Source organism: Neopsephotus bourkii, unplaced genomic scaffold (genome assembly GCF_033783945.1).
Source record: "Neopsephotus bourkii isolate Nb327-2 ecotype Australia unplaced genomic scaffold, CSIRO-AGI_Nbou_v1 NB_1388, whole genome shotgun sequence".
Lineage (NCBI taxonomy): Eukaryota > Metazoa > Chordata > Aves > Psittaciformes > Psittacidae > Neopsephotus > Neopsephotus bourkii.
In genome coordinates, this window is record NW_026901866.1 from 3665133 (window position 1) to 3683411 (window position 18279).

At 39.1% G+C, this 18279-nt stretch overlaps 2 protein-coding genes across 4 annotated transcripts in view; one reads left to right on the top strand and one right to left on the bottom strand.

Moving 5' to 3' along the window:
• Window positions 1-3724: 3724 nt before the first annotated feature.
• On the bottom strand, window positions 3725-5354 carry LOC133219945 (serine/arginine repetitive matrix protein 3-like). The gene is made up of 3 exons (XM_061367625.1): window positions 5156-5354; window positions 4676-4934; window positions 3725-4097 (listed from the first exon to the last, which is right to left on the bottom strand). Exons 1-3 carry the CDS (start codon window positions 5352-5354, stop codon window positions 3803-3805), a joined length of 753 nt encoding a protein of 250 aa, XP_061223609.1. The 3' UTR covers window positions 3725-3802.
• Window positions 5200-18279, top strand: part of NOVA1 (NOVA alternative splicing regulator 1) — a 153528-nt gene continuing 140448 nt past the window's right edge. The window contains exons 1-2 of one of the 3 annotated variants that reach the window (XM_061367653.1): window positions 5201-5657; window positions 7511-7654. In XM_061367653.1, the coding sequence (XP_061223637.1) occupies window positions 5522-5657; window positions 7511-7654 (280 nt within the window). In that variant the 5' untranslated portion in view covers window positions 5201-5521. Of the gene's footprint in view, window positions 5658-7510; window positions 7655-18279 lie in introns of all 3 variants that reach the window. The other 2 variants (XM_061367652.1, XM_061367654.1) reach the window with 2 other exon arrangements.

The window sequence follows — 18279 nt, forward strand, 5'->3', positions numbered from 1 at the left end:
AGAGGAACACATTGTGAGGCATCTGGAGTGATAGCTGGCTGAATTCAGTTTGTAGAAAAGGTGCTTCACTGATGTTCTTTTATAAGACAGTGCTGAGAGGTACACAATCAGTAATACTGTAAACTGACACAAGCTATAAAAGGTGATCCAGCTATTTTCTCACATACAGTGTTACATCGTTTCATTATGATGGACTGAAACTCCTAGTTTGTCCCAGTTTTAATCCCTGAATTATCTATTTTCCTATATTAAAAAAAAAAAAACACAAGAAAACAAACAAAAAACCAACAGGAAAACACAACCCCTTCCAAGACCCCTATATAATAATACTATTATTATTGGAAGGCAGTTGAAATCAAGTCTTCAATATCTTTAATTCTCAGAAATAAAAGGTCTTTAAATTACTGTATAGAAAGATCACTATGGAGATGCCTTTTGGGAGTAAGTGTCCAGCCACTGGCATTTTATGGATCCTGATCCACATAGTCAGTTCCTCAGAAGGGATTAAAAATGATCTTGTCCCGAGGCTGCCTTGGCGAATCTTTTGATGCTAAGATTTGGATAGGTCCTCAGGTAAACCCAAGATGCAAAGAACACAAGAAGAGATTATAAATCTGGTCTACAGATTCAGGAATGAAGAACTGGGAACAATTCAGTTCTGTATTCCTAAATAAAAGTTAAAAAAAAAAAAAAAGCCTTTGCTAAGATTAATATTGATGCCATCTTGCAGAATTTTCACTGAAACTTTTTTTTTTTCTGAAGAACAACTTTTGTAGTATTTTAAATAAGCAACAATTGGATAATTTAATAAATAATAACAATACCTTCACCAGTAAATGATTATTGGAGGAAAATAGTTTCATAAACAGAAGGTTCAAGCTAAAGACTTAACAGAGACTTCTAAATTCATGACTAACTGTAATTTTAGGGGAGCCAAAGTTTACCAGGAATCAGAGCAATTGCTCAGTAATGAAAAACTGCCAAAAGCAGTGGCATCACTTTGGACAAAGACCCTACCTGTTTTCTTTTACCTAGCCAGGATGTTTAAGAGGCATTGGTTTTCATCTAGTGATTGTTGGGCCCTGTCACATTTCCCACAATGGAAAAAAAAGCATTAATTTTGTTAGCCATAGGAGAAATATCCATCACCTCTACAAGAAACAGGAAGTTGAGTCTTGTTCCACAAAGTGGATTTGATCAGATTAAGTGATTTTTACTAGACCTTTACCTCAGATATTCTTCAGATTTCTATTTGATAAAATATGTGCTTAATTGCTTTGTTTATGACTCTTCCTAATCCTTTTCATTTTTAAACATAGCTCTTATGTCTGTGGGAGAGATTAGTTTGAACACTACCATCCACACCTCCACCAGCCAAGAGCATTTTTAGAAATAATGCTGACAAACTGAATTTGTATTCCATGACATCACTGAACTAACTCTTACTGAAGTTCTAGAGTACTGGTAGGACATGACTGAAAGAAACAGAAAGGAATCAAGATCCCACAACAGCTTGAACCATCTCTGGTTAGAAATGCCAGTCTAGAGCTGGCTGAAAAAGAAAAGCTGCGCAACAGATTACAGATTTGGAAAAAGAGGAAAACTCTGCTGATACAGACTTTATTTTTCCATTGGTCCTTTGTCCACAGAAATCACGACAGAGAGGGAGCAAGGCTGTACTAGAGGCCTTCATAGCTGTTTTCCTTTGTGCTTCAGACCATGAACAATGCAGGTAGCTAATATACCGCAGGTCAGCGGCATTTTGCTGAAAGCTATTTCATAGCCCCCCACCCCTGACAAAACCACAGCTTGCTTTACACTCCCCGTGACCTTTACCACTAGAGGGCTGCACTTTATGCGATATGCCCCCTGGAGCTCAATTATCACTGTTCCAAGCAGTGAAATAGGAGAAATAAGCATCTCCTGACATATGTCTGTAATAATTAATACTTTTATTAATATTAAATCAATAATCGTTGAGATGTTTATTATAGGCAGCTATTTGCATAGTTAAATAGAACTACCATTAGGAAACTAGCTAACAGGGTAGTTATACAGATTTAGCTAACCTCTTTTAAGATGATCCTGTCTATCAAAACTATTAAAAACCTACTTATAGGCACCAGAAAAGTTGAAAAAGATTATATTGGTGGGACGGGGAGATAACATATTGGGAAATTATTAAACAAAAGACATTCTGCAGAGACAAGGGGAGGCACTTGTGAAGCAGCTGTTAGTGAAAAACAGACAAACGCAGGACAGACATCTGCTGAGTCTGAGGAAATTAGGTTTCAAAATTAACACTTTTTCCTCTAAGCTAGATAGATACGCAAACAACACACATACCACTTATCACATTAAAACCCTTTTTTACTGTACACTTTAATATTCCTGTTTTTAGGATAAAACAATACTTTTGTTTGAAGAATGCAATCAAGTAAATGTTTTGTAAGCTAACTGGAGCTCCCAAAGGGAAGACTTGCAGGTGCTGAATCCAATCAGATCTGCCACATAATTAAAATTGGTGCAGGGGGCACAGTAGAACAGATGTGGTCTTAAAACCAGAGAATTGTTTGATTCAATGTTACTACAGATGAACGGGACATATTCAGTGAGATAAAGGGAGCAGTGTTATAATTTATCCAGTTCCACTGAGTAAATTGACTCAAGATGGCTACATTCAAACATTGTGGAGTTTTATTTTTGTCTTCAAAATTTTCTGTAAGTCATCTTCTTAGTTTACAAATAAAAAGAATCCTTTAGGACTGATGACCCTACAAACTGGACTTACATTTTCAAGTCATGTTGTGCTCTTTCTTGTTCAAACACTAATTAAAACTCTTCAACTGGAACTTAGTAAAGAAACTGGAAGAGCTAGAACCAGTCCCCAGCTCGCTGTACCACAATTGTGTCAGCAACTGCCAAGGTAACAGAAGCCTGAAATTTTATTTCAGCCAGTAAACTAAGCAATTATGAGTCAGAGTATCCTAGATACAAAGGGTATATGATGAGTAAGAAATTTCCATTTTTACACAATCATTTTTCTGGCCATATATGCTAACAAATTGCTTCTGAATCTGCCACATCTATTTCATCTGCCTCTAAGGAGGCTAGATATCGCATTCCTGGGACATGATTCCCAAAGAAGTCATTGAAAGTTTCCTGTATATAGTGCTGGATTGGTTCTTAATTTGTAAATGCTTTCGGGCAAGAGCCTTCTTAGATGTTAAAAGTGTCCACATTTTAACATCCTATAATGCATTACGCATCTGTCTTATAATTCATAAGTAGAGGTGATGTGCTGTACTATATATATATTAATTTTGTATTTTAAGTACTAAAAATTATTTGGGCAGTATTAATGGTGATTACTCAAACTAAGGCTGAGTCTCCCAGGGAGCTTAGAATGAAAACTGAATTTAATCCATAAAACAGCCAGGTTTTAAGCTTGCATAGTAAAAGGAATCAAGCCAGCAGCCATTCCACACATATGCATGTCAATATGAATTCAGCACAGAGCATGATCTGATGCCACACACATCAGATCATGATTTTGTGCAGAACTGATGCTCTAATACTAACCTTTACAGTTCTATCAGTTTCAGAATTGTTTTCAAAGGCAATGAATCAATCAAACAGCAAACAGTAGAGTGCAGATGCTTTTATAGCAGGCAGACAATTCCCTCGAGCCCTCCTACGCCCACCCCCCTGCACCTTAACAATGTATTTAGCTTCAACCGGAATAATTTGGGATCTATAAGCAGTAATAACCTTCGTCGCAGTGAAACGTCTTTGAACTTTTCTACGAAATCTTTACATCAGAAACGCCGCTCTGTGTCACGCAGCTCCTGCTAGCCCGGCTGTCACAGTGTAAAAATAAGATCTTTATTATTTTCGCTACAAGCCTGCGCGATGCAGTCTGGCGAGACAGAGGCTCCCGGCGCGACCGCGCTGTACCCCCCCGCAGCCCATCGCCCGCTGAAGGACCCCGTCCGGGCCGGCGCTGAGATGGTGCAGCCCGCCCCAGGGACGACATGTCCCTGCCGCCCCACCGCCTCCTCGGGCGATCTCGGCCGTCCTCCCGCGCAGCTGCAGACCTATGAGGAGCTGCGTGTAACCCGGGTGACGCCGCATCATTGCGGGGACCCTCCAGGGGCGGGAGCCGGCCTACATACACACACACGCACACAGACAGACACACACAGACACACAGACACGCACACGCACACACAGACACACACACACAGCCGCACACACAGCCGCACACACAGCCGCACACACACACACACACACACACACACACACAGCCACACACACACAGCCGCACACACACAGCCGCGCACACACACACGCGCGCGCACACACACACACACACACACACACACACACACACACACACACACACACACACACACACACACACACTCCCTGCCACCGCCCCCCGCCGGAGAGGTTAAGCCACCCCCGCCACCCCCCTCAACGGCTCTTCCAGTCGCGACCCGCGATTGGCCACACGTTTCAATCCCGACCTCGCTCTGTTTTGTTCCGATTGGCCGGATCTGCCGCCTGTCTTCGCAGGAAACCCCGCCTTTCTTTTTTATCCCGGCCTTGCCTCAGCCCTGCCTGCCCCCCGTTGTCCGCCCCCAGTGCATGCACTCCCTCCCACGGCCCTAACCTTTCCTGCGTCTCGGGTTTCTGCGGTATAGTCGGAGGCGGCGGCCCCCAGCCCAGGCACGGCCAGTGAGCACAGCCAGGCAGCCGCCCGTGCGCCCGGCGGTGCTGCTGGAGCGCAAGAGGAGCGGTGCCTCCCGGGCAGAGATTCCCCCTCTGCTCTGCTCTGCTCCCCACCCCCGTGCGCACGAGCCTGTCACTGAGGGAGGGCACGAGAGCCCGGGAGCGGCGGCGGCAGGCGAGCCGCAGCGGCAGGCGCGGCACTAGGGCAGGCGGGGACGGAGCGGGGCTCGGGGACAGCGTGAATCATCTCCCACTCACTCCCTCGCCCACCACTGACACCGCTCGCTCGCTCCTTCCCTCCCTCCCTCCCTCCTTCTCCCCCTCCCTCCCTCTCTTTCCCTCCCCGCCGCCTCAGTCTCACTCGTTCTCTCTCCCCTCCTCTCCTCTCCCACTCACTCTCTCCCCTCCTTCCTTCTCTCACTCACTCTATCCTCTCCTCCTCCTGTCTCACTCTTTTCACTTTCCCCTCCTTCCCTCTCCCCTCTCGTTCCCTTGTCTCCCTTCTCCTCATCTCCTCCTGACACTGCACTGCAGCTGCTCCTCCAGCCCAGTCCTGCCCGTTTCCCTCCCTCCTTTCCCTTCCCTCCCCCCGGGTGCCAGATAAACAAGGCGCGCAGCATCCTCGACAATCCCGAGCTAGGTCTACGTTTTCGAAAAGGACAAGAGAACGCGACTAGCCCCCTCCCCTCTTCCTCCTCCCCCTTCCTCCTCCTCCTCCTCCCCCCTTCCCTCCCTGCCCCCCCACCACAGAAGGGAAGAGACAATTCTCCTCCGAGCAGTAGCAAACATGATGGCGGCAGCTCCCATCCAGCAGAACGGGACCCACACCGGGGTTCCCATAGACCTGGACCCGCCGGACTCCCGGAAAAGACCGCTTGAAGCCCCCCCTGAAGCCGGTAGCACCAAGAGGACCAACACGGGCGGTGGGTATATTCTCTGTCACCTCCCCCCCGCCCAACACACCCACCTCTTAGCTTCTCTACCTGCCTGTCTCCCCCCCTTCCCTCTCCTTCCCCCCCCCCCCCCGAACATTCCCATTTCTCTAATGTTATCATTCATCAAAATGGCGTCGGTTTTCAGCATCTACCAGTCTTTTTATTTAATATCCACGCTGGGGCTGCACAGCCGTGACCCTACGGAGACTAGGAGGGAGCACAAGGGGCTTCTGCAGCCCGGTTACCTCCCTTGTCCTGCTAACGATGGGTGAAAATAAACGGCAGCTGGAAGGAGACTGCAAACGCACTACCCTCCTTTCACATCCTCTGGGTCGCAAGCTGAATCTCAGCCTTGCCGTGCGTTTTCCTCCTCCTTGGCCTCGCTTCTATTGTCAGCGCGTACGCGGCGTGTGTTCGCTGTGCTGGGGGCGAGGGCTGCCTGGCGGTGAGGGGTGGGGGGGTCGCCGCTCGGCTGCGGGGACGCGCTAGTTAACATCCTGCCTTTCCTGGAGGAGATGAGTTATAGCGGGACCAGCACCTCCGCTGTCCGTTTGCGCTGGAGTCGTCATAACAATGCACCGAGGCAGAGGTGAATTTATTTGCCCAATATTAAGAGCAGCGGTCTGACTGTGCGTGGTTCAGCCGGCGATGTTCATACGGTTGGGCACGGCTGTAGCACACAGGCACTTCTAGAGACGCTGGTAGTCTCTGTTGAGAGACGTAAGGTGAACTGAGATTGTTCCTTCTGCCGAGGGGAAAAAACCCCAGCAACTTTGTGAAAACAGGTTTCATGATAAGAATCTTTACATCCATGCCAATGGGACGTTGCCTTAATTCCAGGGGAGAGCCCAAGTCTGGGGAACCAACGTATCTTAATTGACTTGCACTTTTCCGAGCCGGTTACAGAAGGTCCTTAGACTTAAGCGTAGCTGGATTTAAAAGTGGGGTGAGGGCACAGACAATTGTGCGGTTGCCGAATCAGACGGGGAATCCTTTCCCTCCCTCCCCCCCGCCCAATTGTGTGTATTTTCTTCCTGTTCCGATTGTGTGCTTTAACGCTAGTGGTGGGTAGAGGACTGGCATTGTCTATCTCGTCACCTTTTAAGTGTATTTAAAACAAGTGACTTAGGCTTTTGATCAGTTGGGAAAAATTCTTCTTAATGTCCTTTAATTAATGAGCTTAAAAGAGATCATTGTCGCTTAAGAAGTGCTAAAGGAATACATCAGGATTACTTAGGCAAGTGATTTCATCCGCACCATGTTGAGTTGTTTTCTTGGCAGTGTCTGAAATGCTTGGAATAAACCCCCACATTTTGGGTGGGATATTTGGTAGCAGAGTAGTTGTTTTGCTTACTTAAGAATGCAGGCAATAGCTAATTGCTATTCTTATGTGTTTGCTAATGGCAAACAAATAGCCCAACAGAATTTACAATTAATTCCTTTTTAGTTTGGCATTTCTTTTGCAGTATTTTCAAGCAAGGTTGTAGTTGTCACTAGTCACGTTTTCATGCAAGGCTTTATTATTTTTTTTAAGGGGTCTGATAATTTCTTCGTGCTGTTGTTGCCATTGGAAAAAAACAAACAAACCACCTTTGAAATATTTTTGATCTTTTTCTTTTACAAAACTAAGGAATCTTATGTGGATTCTTTATTTTGCTGTGAATATATATACGCATTTAAAAATATTAAAGGTATAGTCTAAACATGTCATGTAGAATAACACAACTGGTTAAATGTAAATGCACGAGTTCAAAGATGTAACATTTTGTTTATTTGTGGGGCTGGGGAGGAAAAATCGAACTTTGTAAGCCATATTAACCATGCATATCTCAATTTTTCAGAGGATGGCCAGTATTTTCTAAAGGTCCTCATACCTAGTTATGCTGCTGGATCTATAATTGGGAAGGGAGGACAGACAATTGTTCAGTTGCAGAAAGAGACTGGGGCCACCATCAAGCTGTCTAAATCCAAAGATTTTTATCCAGGTAGGTGCAAAAATTAGCCAATTCTTTCTTTATGAATCCCAGGGGGTATATGTATGTGTCATTGTGTTTCATATAGTGACGACTACGCTACCAGTGCAGCTAGAAGCATTATTTCTCAGAAAGTATGTTACAGAGTACAACAGTGAATATAAATATTCTGTCTTGGTTTATGGAATGGGCTGGAGACTAACTGCTTTGAAAAATGTTTAAATATGTTTACAATGTTTCTGCAAAAGAATATTTTCGTTAACATTCACTGATTTGGTTTTTAGCTTAAAAAAAAAAAATCTAGCTTTAAGGAACCAACTTGACAGCTGGCTTAAAAATAATTGTTCGTTTGAAGTTTCCAGGCATTGTAATGACAATTAAGCTAGAATCAGTAAAAATGAGAGGCTGCTTCTTAAAGAATGGGCCATTTACTTTAAATCCATTATGTACCTTCTTTCTGCTTCACTGCTTTGTTCACTGGCTCTGGAGTGAAGTAAGGAGGACAAGTGCTGTTCTCTAAATATTCTTTTTATTATGTTTATCATGATGGTGGAAGAAAACTAGTATAGAAGTGAAATACATCAGATGCGTAATACAATGAGTACTTTATCAACTGTACCAGTGTGTGAGAAATATATTTTAATATTTGCATATAACAATAATAAATGCATTATTTATCATTTTTCTTTTATAAGATTTCTGAAGAGGGAATCTTATATAATGATATACAAGATTTAAGCTTCTGCAATCGAATAAATTTTTCCCTAAAGATGAACAAATTAGTGTTCTGTAATTGAACTTTGTTCTAGAGGACTTTTTAAAAACTGGTGCAAAATAATAACATAGCTAACACTTTTCGGTGTTTTGATTTCATTATTTTGAAGAATAACTGGTGATTTAGGTTCGAGTTGACTAGCTGTGACAGACTTTTTTCTCTTGGAAAAATAAGACCAGCTTTGCATTTGATCTAGTTTAACAAGATGACTGAATTCTACAGAACAGTGGAGGCAGTTGGGTATGGATATAAACAACACAAACATTGGAGCATTTAGCTTTCCCATCCTCTTAACTTCAGTGTCAGGCAGAAGTGGATACTTTTTTATTAATGGAGAGATTGTGGTCTATTTCCAGTGATGATTGTTGATGTAGAAATTTTAATGCACCTGTTGTATGTATCCTTAATGAATATAGTTTGTAATACTTAAATGTCAGATGTTAAAGTGATGTATGTAGATTTTTCCTGTTCGAAGATACAGCTAATGAACTGATGCTTGTTGCCTTTGAGGTTTGGAATTTTTTTTCTTTTTTACTTTAGAAGTTAGAAAAAATGAGCCTTTATTTTGAAAGGTATGTTAGGGTAGGAAGAAAAGATCAATGTAGAATTGTAAAAAGTCTTAGAAAAAATAAAAGCATTCAAAAGAGCCTGATTGCAGAATTAATAGCATAATCTGGATAAAGAGTCGCAATAGTAAATTAAATTCACTGTCAGTAGATGAAAATGAAATAGATTTTCTGCATTATACATGAGCTGGTATCAGATATGCAAGGATGTTACAGAATATTGGTGTTTGTGAAGAATATTCCAAATACCAAATTACAAGCCTTTTCATTTTACTACAGTTTATTTACACTGACTTGGAAAGGATGCTGCAAAGATTAGATCTTTTGTTCAGTGCGCTAGCAGAGTTCTGTTTTCTGATTAAATTAGAATTACATATTTTTTTGTGTAGTAAATTGTAAAGATACAGCAGTAGTAGCAGATGAACCTTCGAAAAATAAAAATTAGCAAGCTAGAATGACATGAGTAAAAATGTTTGTTTCAAACACATGCTCTCTTAAAACCACTAGTAATATAAATAACTAAGGCAGAGAGGCTCAAGCAGTTTCACTGTAACAGGTGCAAATGAAGTTCAAGTTTGACTTCATACAGTCTGCTTTGAATTTGCAGCCACGTTGCATCATACAGAAAATGAGTGTTTTAAGGAAGTTGGCTAGTGATACCTGCTAAAGTGTGGAACAGGGATGGGAAATGGATTACAGTGTGGCTAGCTCTTGTTAGTCTTTCTATTTATGTTTGTCCACCAGCCCCAGGAATTTTTGGAGCTCCTGGCATTCCCTGAGCTGATGGCTTTTGGGTTTCTTCCAGGCTCTCATGCTTTTATGGCATTAGGTAATACAGACCTTGTGAAATAGCTAATATAAAGACATGGTTTATTTTTCTTACAAAGTTTCTTAAGCAGTTACTCTGTTTTCCTATTAGGAAGTTACTTAGTCTGTACCTCTGATGCGTGTGACTGTAAGAGTATTTAAAGTACATTTCCCTATGGAATGTTCTGCTGCTGAAGCTTCTGTGAAACTTCTCTTTCTGAAAAGTTTTAGTTCAGTCTGAGTAAGTTCCTGTTTGGAAAGGCGGAAGTTGGTTGTAATACATAAGTTGTGAGTAGTTCTGTTATCTAATAGTGTTCTTTTTTTTTTTTTTTTTCTTCCTCCTCTGTGATATAGGACTTCAGTATACAGACTGATTTCTGTTGGAATTATTTTTGTGCATCAAAAGGTGACTTAATTACTGAAGAAGTATATGGCAGCTCTAATTACAAGAAATTGAAGGAAAAAAAACAGCTTTGCACTAAACATCTTAGTTTACAGAATAGGAAGCAGTATATGCAGTATACAAATACATTACCGACCAGTACAGTCTTAATTTTTGTGTACACAATTTATTCTTCTCTTTTCAGGTTACCAGCTTACTTCCTCTAATTGTCTGGACTTCTACAATTTGATTTTGTTATTGTGCTTAGGTTTTCCTTGATTCTTTTTTGTTCAGGCTTGTTCCCCTAGATTAATGGGAATGAAATTAAAATGGCAAAATATGTCCTACTTTTAAAGTAAATGCTGCTTATCCTTTCTGTAGAGAAGTACAGAGTGTGTATTGACTGTCAGGTTCCGATCCAAAATCTAAACACAGTCATAGCTATGCTACTTTAATAAAATGAACTTCATAAAGAAAGTGGCTATCCTGTGAAGCTATCTTAATGTGTGGTTTTATTTTGAATAATATGAAAAAAGTTTTTCTGGTGTATTAAGTTGTCATTGTCATCTCTGTTTCTTCATTCTGAATTATAGTGAGCACTGGACTGAATGCTACTCTGGACATGTTTATTTTTTCCTGTTGCAAATGCTGGCGTTCACTTTTGCTTTCTCTCTCTCTGTAATCTTTCCCAGTTTCTCACATGCACACGCACACGCAAAATTATGTTACATCGCATCATGTTGTTTATCTTGAAACAGGATCTTGCCTGATCTGAACTTGGTGCTTGAGTGAATTTGAGCTCGGTCAGTGTTTTTCAATTTATTGGAATATGAAGTCATATGTGTACTGAAATTAGATCATATTAAGAGCAGAGATTAATAAAACTGTAATTAAGTGGGAATAAGGTTTTACTGTTTTAAACAATAGATTAGCTGGATTGTTTTTATAGCAGATTTCTAATCAGTGGTGATCTAAATGTTTGGGGAATACAAAATGTAGGAGTTTCCTTCGCTGCCTCGTATAGGTAGTGTATAAAGCGTTGTGTGGCAATGCTGTTTTTTACCAAGTCGCTTGTGTTTCATACATTTTGTTTGAATATCAGATTTTTCTGAAACATTCATTTTTTATGGGATATAGTCTAGCTAATCTTCGTGCAAGTGCCCTTTTGAACAGCTTTTTATTCTGACCCTTAAAAACCTTTCAGATTCATTGAATGTGCAAGTAACACAACTTTAAAGGAATTTATAATTAATAAGTTAACTTCTTAGCTTCATTACTCCCGTTAAACTGTTAGGAAGGGGAACGGTACATATCAGCTCAGTTCACTGTTATTATTTCCTTTATATAATAAAGGACTTGTCATGTTACTTTATAACTCTTAAAAAAACAGCCAAAAGTCTAGTAGGGAAAAGAATCTGTATTAAAAATGAACACTTGAAATAATGAAGTAAAATACTGCTTTTTCAGCCGTAGAGGAGAAAAAAAGAGTTAGAATGGAGTTAGAAGTGTAACAGCATTAATTATTAGCTGCCTGTTGTTGTAGTTCCTTGAAGCTGGTTTTTCATACATCAGAAAATGCATCGTGTTTTTATTCTATTTTTTTTCCTAGTGTTAACATTAGTTAACTAAAGACTTCATAAGGGTATATTTAAGATTTTCAGATTCTGGTGGAAATATTTACTTACATGAGTAACTTTGGAGAAAATGAGATTATTAAACAGTGAGTGGAGATTTCAAAGGTGGAATCTAGATCTGTGTAGGTTTGTAATCACTGATCTTTCTACTCTTCCATTTTATTTTTTTTTTTAAGACCAACCACTAAAAACCCCCAAGTGTTGATTGCCAGCTGTTCAGACAGATAATTCTCAGTTGGACAGTTGTCTGTTGCCTGGTTACTGGAACAGAATAAAAAAAAGTTAGCTTGTTAGCCAGCAGATCCTTAGTATTTTACATTTAAAAGGAAGCTGAAACTGAATATGTAACTTGGTATGATCTTCAGATTTTTACACATCAAACTCACCCAATGTAATATCACTTAGCAGCTTCTCATTTGGTAGGTGTAGAGAGATTTTGAAAAGTTTAAGTAGAAATTTTGCACTGATTTCATCTACATGTGGGGACTTACGTTAATGAGTGAATAAAGTTTGGCATAGTAAATGGCTTTAGTTTGCAAGAAAATGCTGTGTCTTGTCTTGTGTGAGAAAGGTTTAAAACAACTTGTGATATATTTGGAATGGTTAGTCTAACTTTAAGAAATGATACAGATTGTATGTGCACATGGTTATCGACAGAACAAAGTGAGCATGTCTTATCACAGAGAAATGCCATATTTAATAATTTTTAACTTTTTCTTGTGATTGCTTTTGACTAATTTTCAATATAATTGAAAACCAGATGATTATCAATAGATTAGAAAGCTTATGTAGATGAAATTGCTTCTAGTAGCAGTACTGTTTTTTTTGATAAAGTTGAAATTTCTCTAAAGTAATTATTCATTAGGAATACCTATTTAATGGACTTCTGCACTCTGGAGAGAGAAAACCCCAAATCAAAACAAAAAACCACACATACTCCACCCCTCCCCCCCCCAACCAACAAAAAAAAAAGGAAAAAGAGCAAGAGTTGGTATGTACTGAAAATTTTAAATATTTCTCATTCACAAAGTTTTAAATTTCCATATAATACTTCAGTGGTATTTTGCAGAGAGATCAGAGTTTTGATGGATGTTTGTCAGAACATAGGTCTTGGAGCTAATATTTGAAAAATACAAACTGTGAATGTCTGAATCTCGTCATTGTTTTCCTCATGCAGTAAAAGTAACATAGTCTCACTTTCCTTAGTGTGTGCACCCTGTATGTAACAAGCAATACCTTTTTATAAATACTTCTCAGTCTTGTTTGCTCTTTAATTAATTGCATTAACTTAGATATTGTCTTCCGTAGTTGACCGAAGAATTTCTTTTATCAGTGATAAGTAGCTTTTTTGCCAGAGGGAAAAACCTTGGATTTAGTGAATTTGTTAGACTGGCTTTTAGAAATGGAGCAGAGAGAGCTTTGGGAGGAGGGCTTGCGCCTGACTATCTCATTTCTGTCTTTGGACACGGTTCTAGCATAAAGTTAAGCAACATCTGTAGAGATTTGACTGGCAAACAGCTCCCTGGGACTCATCATTGCATCCTGTAGCAGGTGCAGTCAGCTTTGCAGTCCATCTTGAAAAGAGGTTGGTTTGTTTTGTAACATTTATCAGCAGGCCAGTGGGAGTTAATGACTTTCAGGAGTGTAGTAGTTGTCAGTTGTTGTCCAGCGTTGGAATGATGCAGGTAATTGTGCTGGACTGGTGAGAACCGTGGCAGTGTGCTTCTCACGTTGCACTGCAGCTGCTGTTGATCTTAATTAATCTGACCCTCAGAGGCTGCAGTGTCACGGTATAAAACGCAGTACGTATTAGAAAGAGAAAGGCTGCTTTTGCTACTCTTAGTGATGGTCGTGTTTCTAGGTAGGCCTTTTGGTTTTCTAATTGGGTTTGCTTGACATTAGCATAAAATTCTTAATGTACTTGAATCTAAAGCTGTAATGTATTTTTCCTGTTTAGCAAATCTGTCTGTGAAGTACTGAAGCTGACAAAAATGTTTTTGGATTTCACCTTTAAAATGGACTTCTAAAAAATTTGTTTCTGTTCTGACAACAAACAGTTTTCTTAAATGAAGAAAGTTATATTCTTTGCATCTAGTATGAATTTCTGGTGTAGTGTGTTCTGTAGTGGGGTATGCTTGGTGCTTGTGCTGCTTAGCTCAGTCATGGGGTTCTTCTAAGGATTTATGGTAATGTGGAAATGTGTAAAATTGGAATTTGGTATTTGGCAGTTGGAATAAATGAGCGTGCTGTGCATGTGCAAGACAATTTATTGTAGATATGCTAGTATCTTCCTGACTGTATGAGATGACTTTAGGAAATGATCAAGTTTCCTACATTCACCCAGGTATTTGGGGCCATACTGTCTTTCCATCTCACAAAGGAAATATCAAAACAGAGTTCAGCCAGAGATCTAAATGTTACGTTACGGATTTTTAAAGTTCTGTTCCATCCTATTTTTGTTTCGATTTCAGGGGTATCTGCATCCCCATTTGTGATTATTCATGCCATTATAAGGATTAGCTGCATTGCTTGTATTTTAATTTAAAAATTGAGAAATGATTGTCAGGATACTGTTTTAAATTTCCCTTAGATTTAACAGCCATATTAAATAGTTTAATACATAAGATGACAATTATCTAAATTTCCATCCTCCTATATTAACTTGTTTTCACTTTAACATATTTGATAATTAATTATGGTTAAATCTGATTGGGCTTTACTTAATATTAAATGTGCAGTTCTCGATTATAGCCGAGCATTAAAATTCCTTTGCAAGTACTTAAGTGGTCTGATTGAATTGTCAGTTTAAGGCAGTATTTGGAAACATGTCTATGGAAGTTAGCTCCCAGCTGTACAATGATAATAACGTGCCTTTAACTTTTGAAGATGAATTTATGACTCTTTGCTTGAGATAGCTATGAGTAATACTATTGTGCATTGCTCTTCTCAGCTTCTGAATTGCAATAAATTTTGTATATGTTTTAAGTGTTCTACATAATTGATGAACAAAGTCAAGTCATCTTCATGAAAGGCCAGAGAACATAGGTTGATGTGCGAAGTAGCTGATCTAAATAACTAGCTGTGTGATCAGACACCACTTGAAAGAATAGTGTATTAGGGACCAGGTTTAAAGTTATGTGTTGGTGAAGTGAATCATCTGGGGTCAGATGCCCTGTGAGGAAGAGAAACACTTGTCAACTTTGTCTATGGGAAAGTGATTACATAATATTACATTTGTTGGATATAAAGAAGTGTAAATTTCAGACAAAAATTCATATTTGCCTGGCCTTGTAGATTTTGGTTTTGAAAAGACTAAACATCTGGTTTTCATCATTGATCTCTCGCTGCATCCTGCAGGGCCTGTCATCTCAGCATTGACAGGATCAGATGAAAAATACAATCAATGTGTTGACATTTTTTTGAGAATCACTCAGGTAAGATTACTTGTTATACGGAACTACAGTGAAATTCATGGCTGCTGCTAATGTGTCACCAGTTGGAGCCTTTGCATTCTCAGTCATTAATTCAATTCAATACTGAGGTTCTCTGCATGTTCCCTTGTTTCTATTTTAAAAGCACTTTTTGTGCCTTGCTCAGTGCCATTTAACTCTCTTGTAATTTCCCACGTAAAGAGCTTCACACATTTGTACTGTTTTCCTCCACTTCATAGAGTGGCACCTCTTTGCTTGAATCAAGAACCATAGTGCACACCTACAAAACTCTTGGAAGATTTGTATGTACATGTATTTTATTTTCAAGTAGTGACTTTACTTTTTAGATTCTTCATTGGCAATAGGGGGAAGAAAACTCTCTGTAAAGAACTAGATAATTGGAGGCAGCAGCAATTTATTATCTTCCTAGTGTGTTCAAAACTCTGATCTTCAAACTGTACATGAAAAATTACAAATATTTAAATGAATATACAAGTGCGGAGTCTTTCTGTAACATAAATTATTGAAAATATTAATATAAAATGTGTCTTCACTGGAAAAGTAGGGAATGGCGCGTGTCCATTCACTTGGCTTTGTTGAGCATCCAGTGTGCTTATGGAATTAAAACTATATCAGAGTGTACTCCCAAAATGTTGTGCAGTGAAATATCTGCTGTGGGCTGTGTGGGAAGGGGGAGGACAGACCAGTTAAGCCATATGCAGGGTTGGAGCTTGATCCAGCTGAGGCTTAAGTTTTGTCCCTGTCTGTGATCTGAAGTTAGGAAATGCCAGAGTGCAGGTAAGATAGTGTATAGTAGTAGTAGCAGCAAAAGCATCAATTCAGGTGCTACAGAAGATACTGCTTTGGCAGCAGTATTGAGCTGGTGTTAAAGAATATTTATGTTTTCTTGTGATCTGGCAGCCTACCAACAATTTTCCTGAGAAACACACTCAAGAAAAGGGAAGTAGGTGGCTTTTTAGCAGGTTGTTGACCTGGATTTGAAGAAAACTTCTGTGGAACAGGAGAGACCCATCTGGCATTCTGTCAGCTGGTTTTCAGAGGTCTGCAATGGAACTCTGCTACTGGATGCCTTAAAGCTTTATAAAAATGATATGTTGCAATGAGACCTGTTAGAATGTGTATGGGGCTTGTTTTCTGTCTTGCATGTGCGTGTGCACTTTATTCTTTTTATGTCTTCTACTTACTGTATTAGATGGACACTTGGTGATTCTGTCAATCTAAAATAAAGCTTGGATTCCATAGAATCTCCCTATTATATCACTTCCTAACTTCTGAGCTTTTTATTGTGCAGTGCAGCACACCTAAGTGTGCCAGCTGTTGAGATCACTTTTCCTTAAGCAGCATATAGTTTCTAGCATAGTAAAATGCTCAAAAAAAAAAAAAAGGAAGTGTTAATTCTACAAAGATTTTACCTGTTTGTTTACATTTGTAATGCCAAGTGCTCATCTAGTATTTGCACTACTTTTAACAATAATATACGTACTTCATAATTTTATAAGCTGTTCTGTATGGATTTACATCTAGGACTAGCTGTTCTAGTAAGTGCTAACTTGATACATTAAATGAGTAAATTTTTATTCTAATTAATTGATCCCAAATAGCCAGGAAAAGATGGGATGATTTTGTACAATGAGCAGGTAAGCTCTTAGGACTGGACAGAAAAGAACTTCTATAAAAAGGAAGTTACCTTGTGTAGCTAGTAAGCCCTTCTTTTTACTTGAGGTCATCATGATGTCTTTTCTTGAATAACTAGTATTTAGAAGAAGGAAACAAATGGTTACATAGGTAGTCAGATTTTAAATCGTTGTTAAACCCAGTATTTTTTAGGTGTATGTAGAAATCCAGATGTAATTACAAGCCTTAGAGCTTTAATCTTGCGTGTTCTTGATGAGAAAAATCAATGAAATGGGCATAAACCTCCTTTAGATTTCTTGTACCTTTTAAAAACAAAGCCTTCTCAGTTTATGGAAGTACTTTTTAACCTTCTAGTCTTAGAGACATAGCGTGGATGGTGGTAGCAAGGTCAGTGTTTTAACATATTAATTTTAATTTTTTTTTCACTTTTTAAGTTGTACTAGTTATTCTTTTGTTTCTGTATTACCTTTGCCAATGGCTCATGTTTTTGATAGTACTTACTACTTGAAAGAATGTGGGTTTTGATGTTCAGAAGTAGTTTAGTTCTGTCCATCACACTTCATTAGCTTGACACTTCCTCTTTTGGAAGCAGATATGTGAAGGGCATAAAACTTAGTCATTCGTAATTATAAAATAAGTACTTGATTTTTCCCTTCTTCAGCACACAAGCATATGTTCAGAATGAGAAAAAATAAACTCATCCATTTTTTTTGTCCTTTTTTTGATAAATTTTTTGATGGAAAATCTTACAATGTGCAAATGACTATCATGCTTTCAGTGTTGACTAGTACAGGAACTTGCTAAGTTTCATCTTGTGCAAAATCCTTTTTGTATGTTTTCTAAAGAAGTTTCTGCTTGTAATTTTGGCAGCTTTGTATTGACTGTCTGAAGATCACTGATTTTATTTATTTATTTATTTGTTTATTTATTTATTTATTTATTTTGAAGTATTTGGCTTTTTACTAGAATGGCTGGTTCTGATTTGGGTGCCTTGTTTCTCTCAGTACAGACTTTACGAAGTGATGAAAACAATTTACTAAGGATTGCAGTATTTCAACTGCAGTTAAATTTTAATGACCTTTTCCTAAAAATATGCATACAGTTAAATGGGCTCCTAAGATAATGCAGGGATTGTTTGAATGTGTGTATGAGATAGGTGATTGTAATGCCTTTGATAGTTGTCAGTACGAAGGTGTCTTAATTTGGATTTTTTTTTTTTTCCTGTAAAAGATTCTATTAAGACAAAACTGAGAAAGCATGAAGTGGTTTTGGTGTAAATTAGAATATATTAGTAACACTGGTTTTGTGTGATGATGTTTTTATATTATAAAGTATGCTTACTTGGGAGGTGCAGATAAGCTGATGATGGCTATCCGATATTCAAGT

Bases quoted from the DNA above. Each gene is read 5' to 3' on its own strand.
- LOC133219945 (XM_061367625.1), bottom strand. From the start codon at position 5,354: ATGCTGCGCGCCTTGTTTATCTGGCACCCGGGGGGAGGGAAGGGAAAG. The intron at 4,935-5,155 runs GTGAGAGAAGGA...CGCCTGCCCTAG, and splicing joins AGGAGGAGAGGATAGAGTGA to TGCCGCGCCTGCCGCTGCGG. The intron at 4,098-4,675 runs GTTAGGGCCGTG...AGCTCCTCATAG, and splicing joins AAACCCGAGACGCAGGAAAG to GTCTGCAGCTGCGCGGGAGG.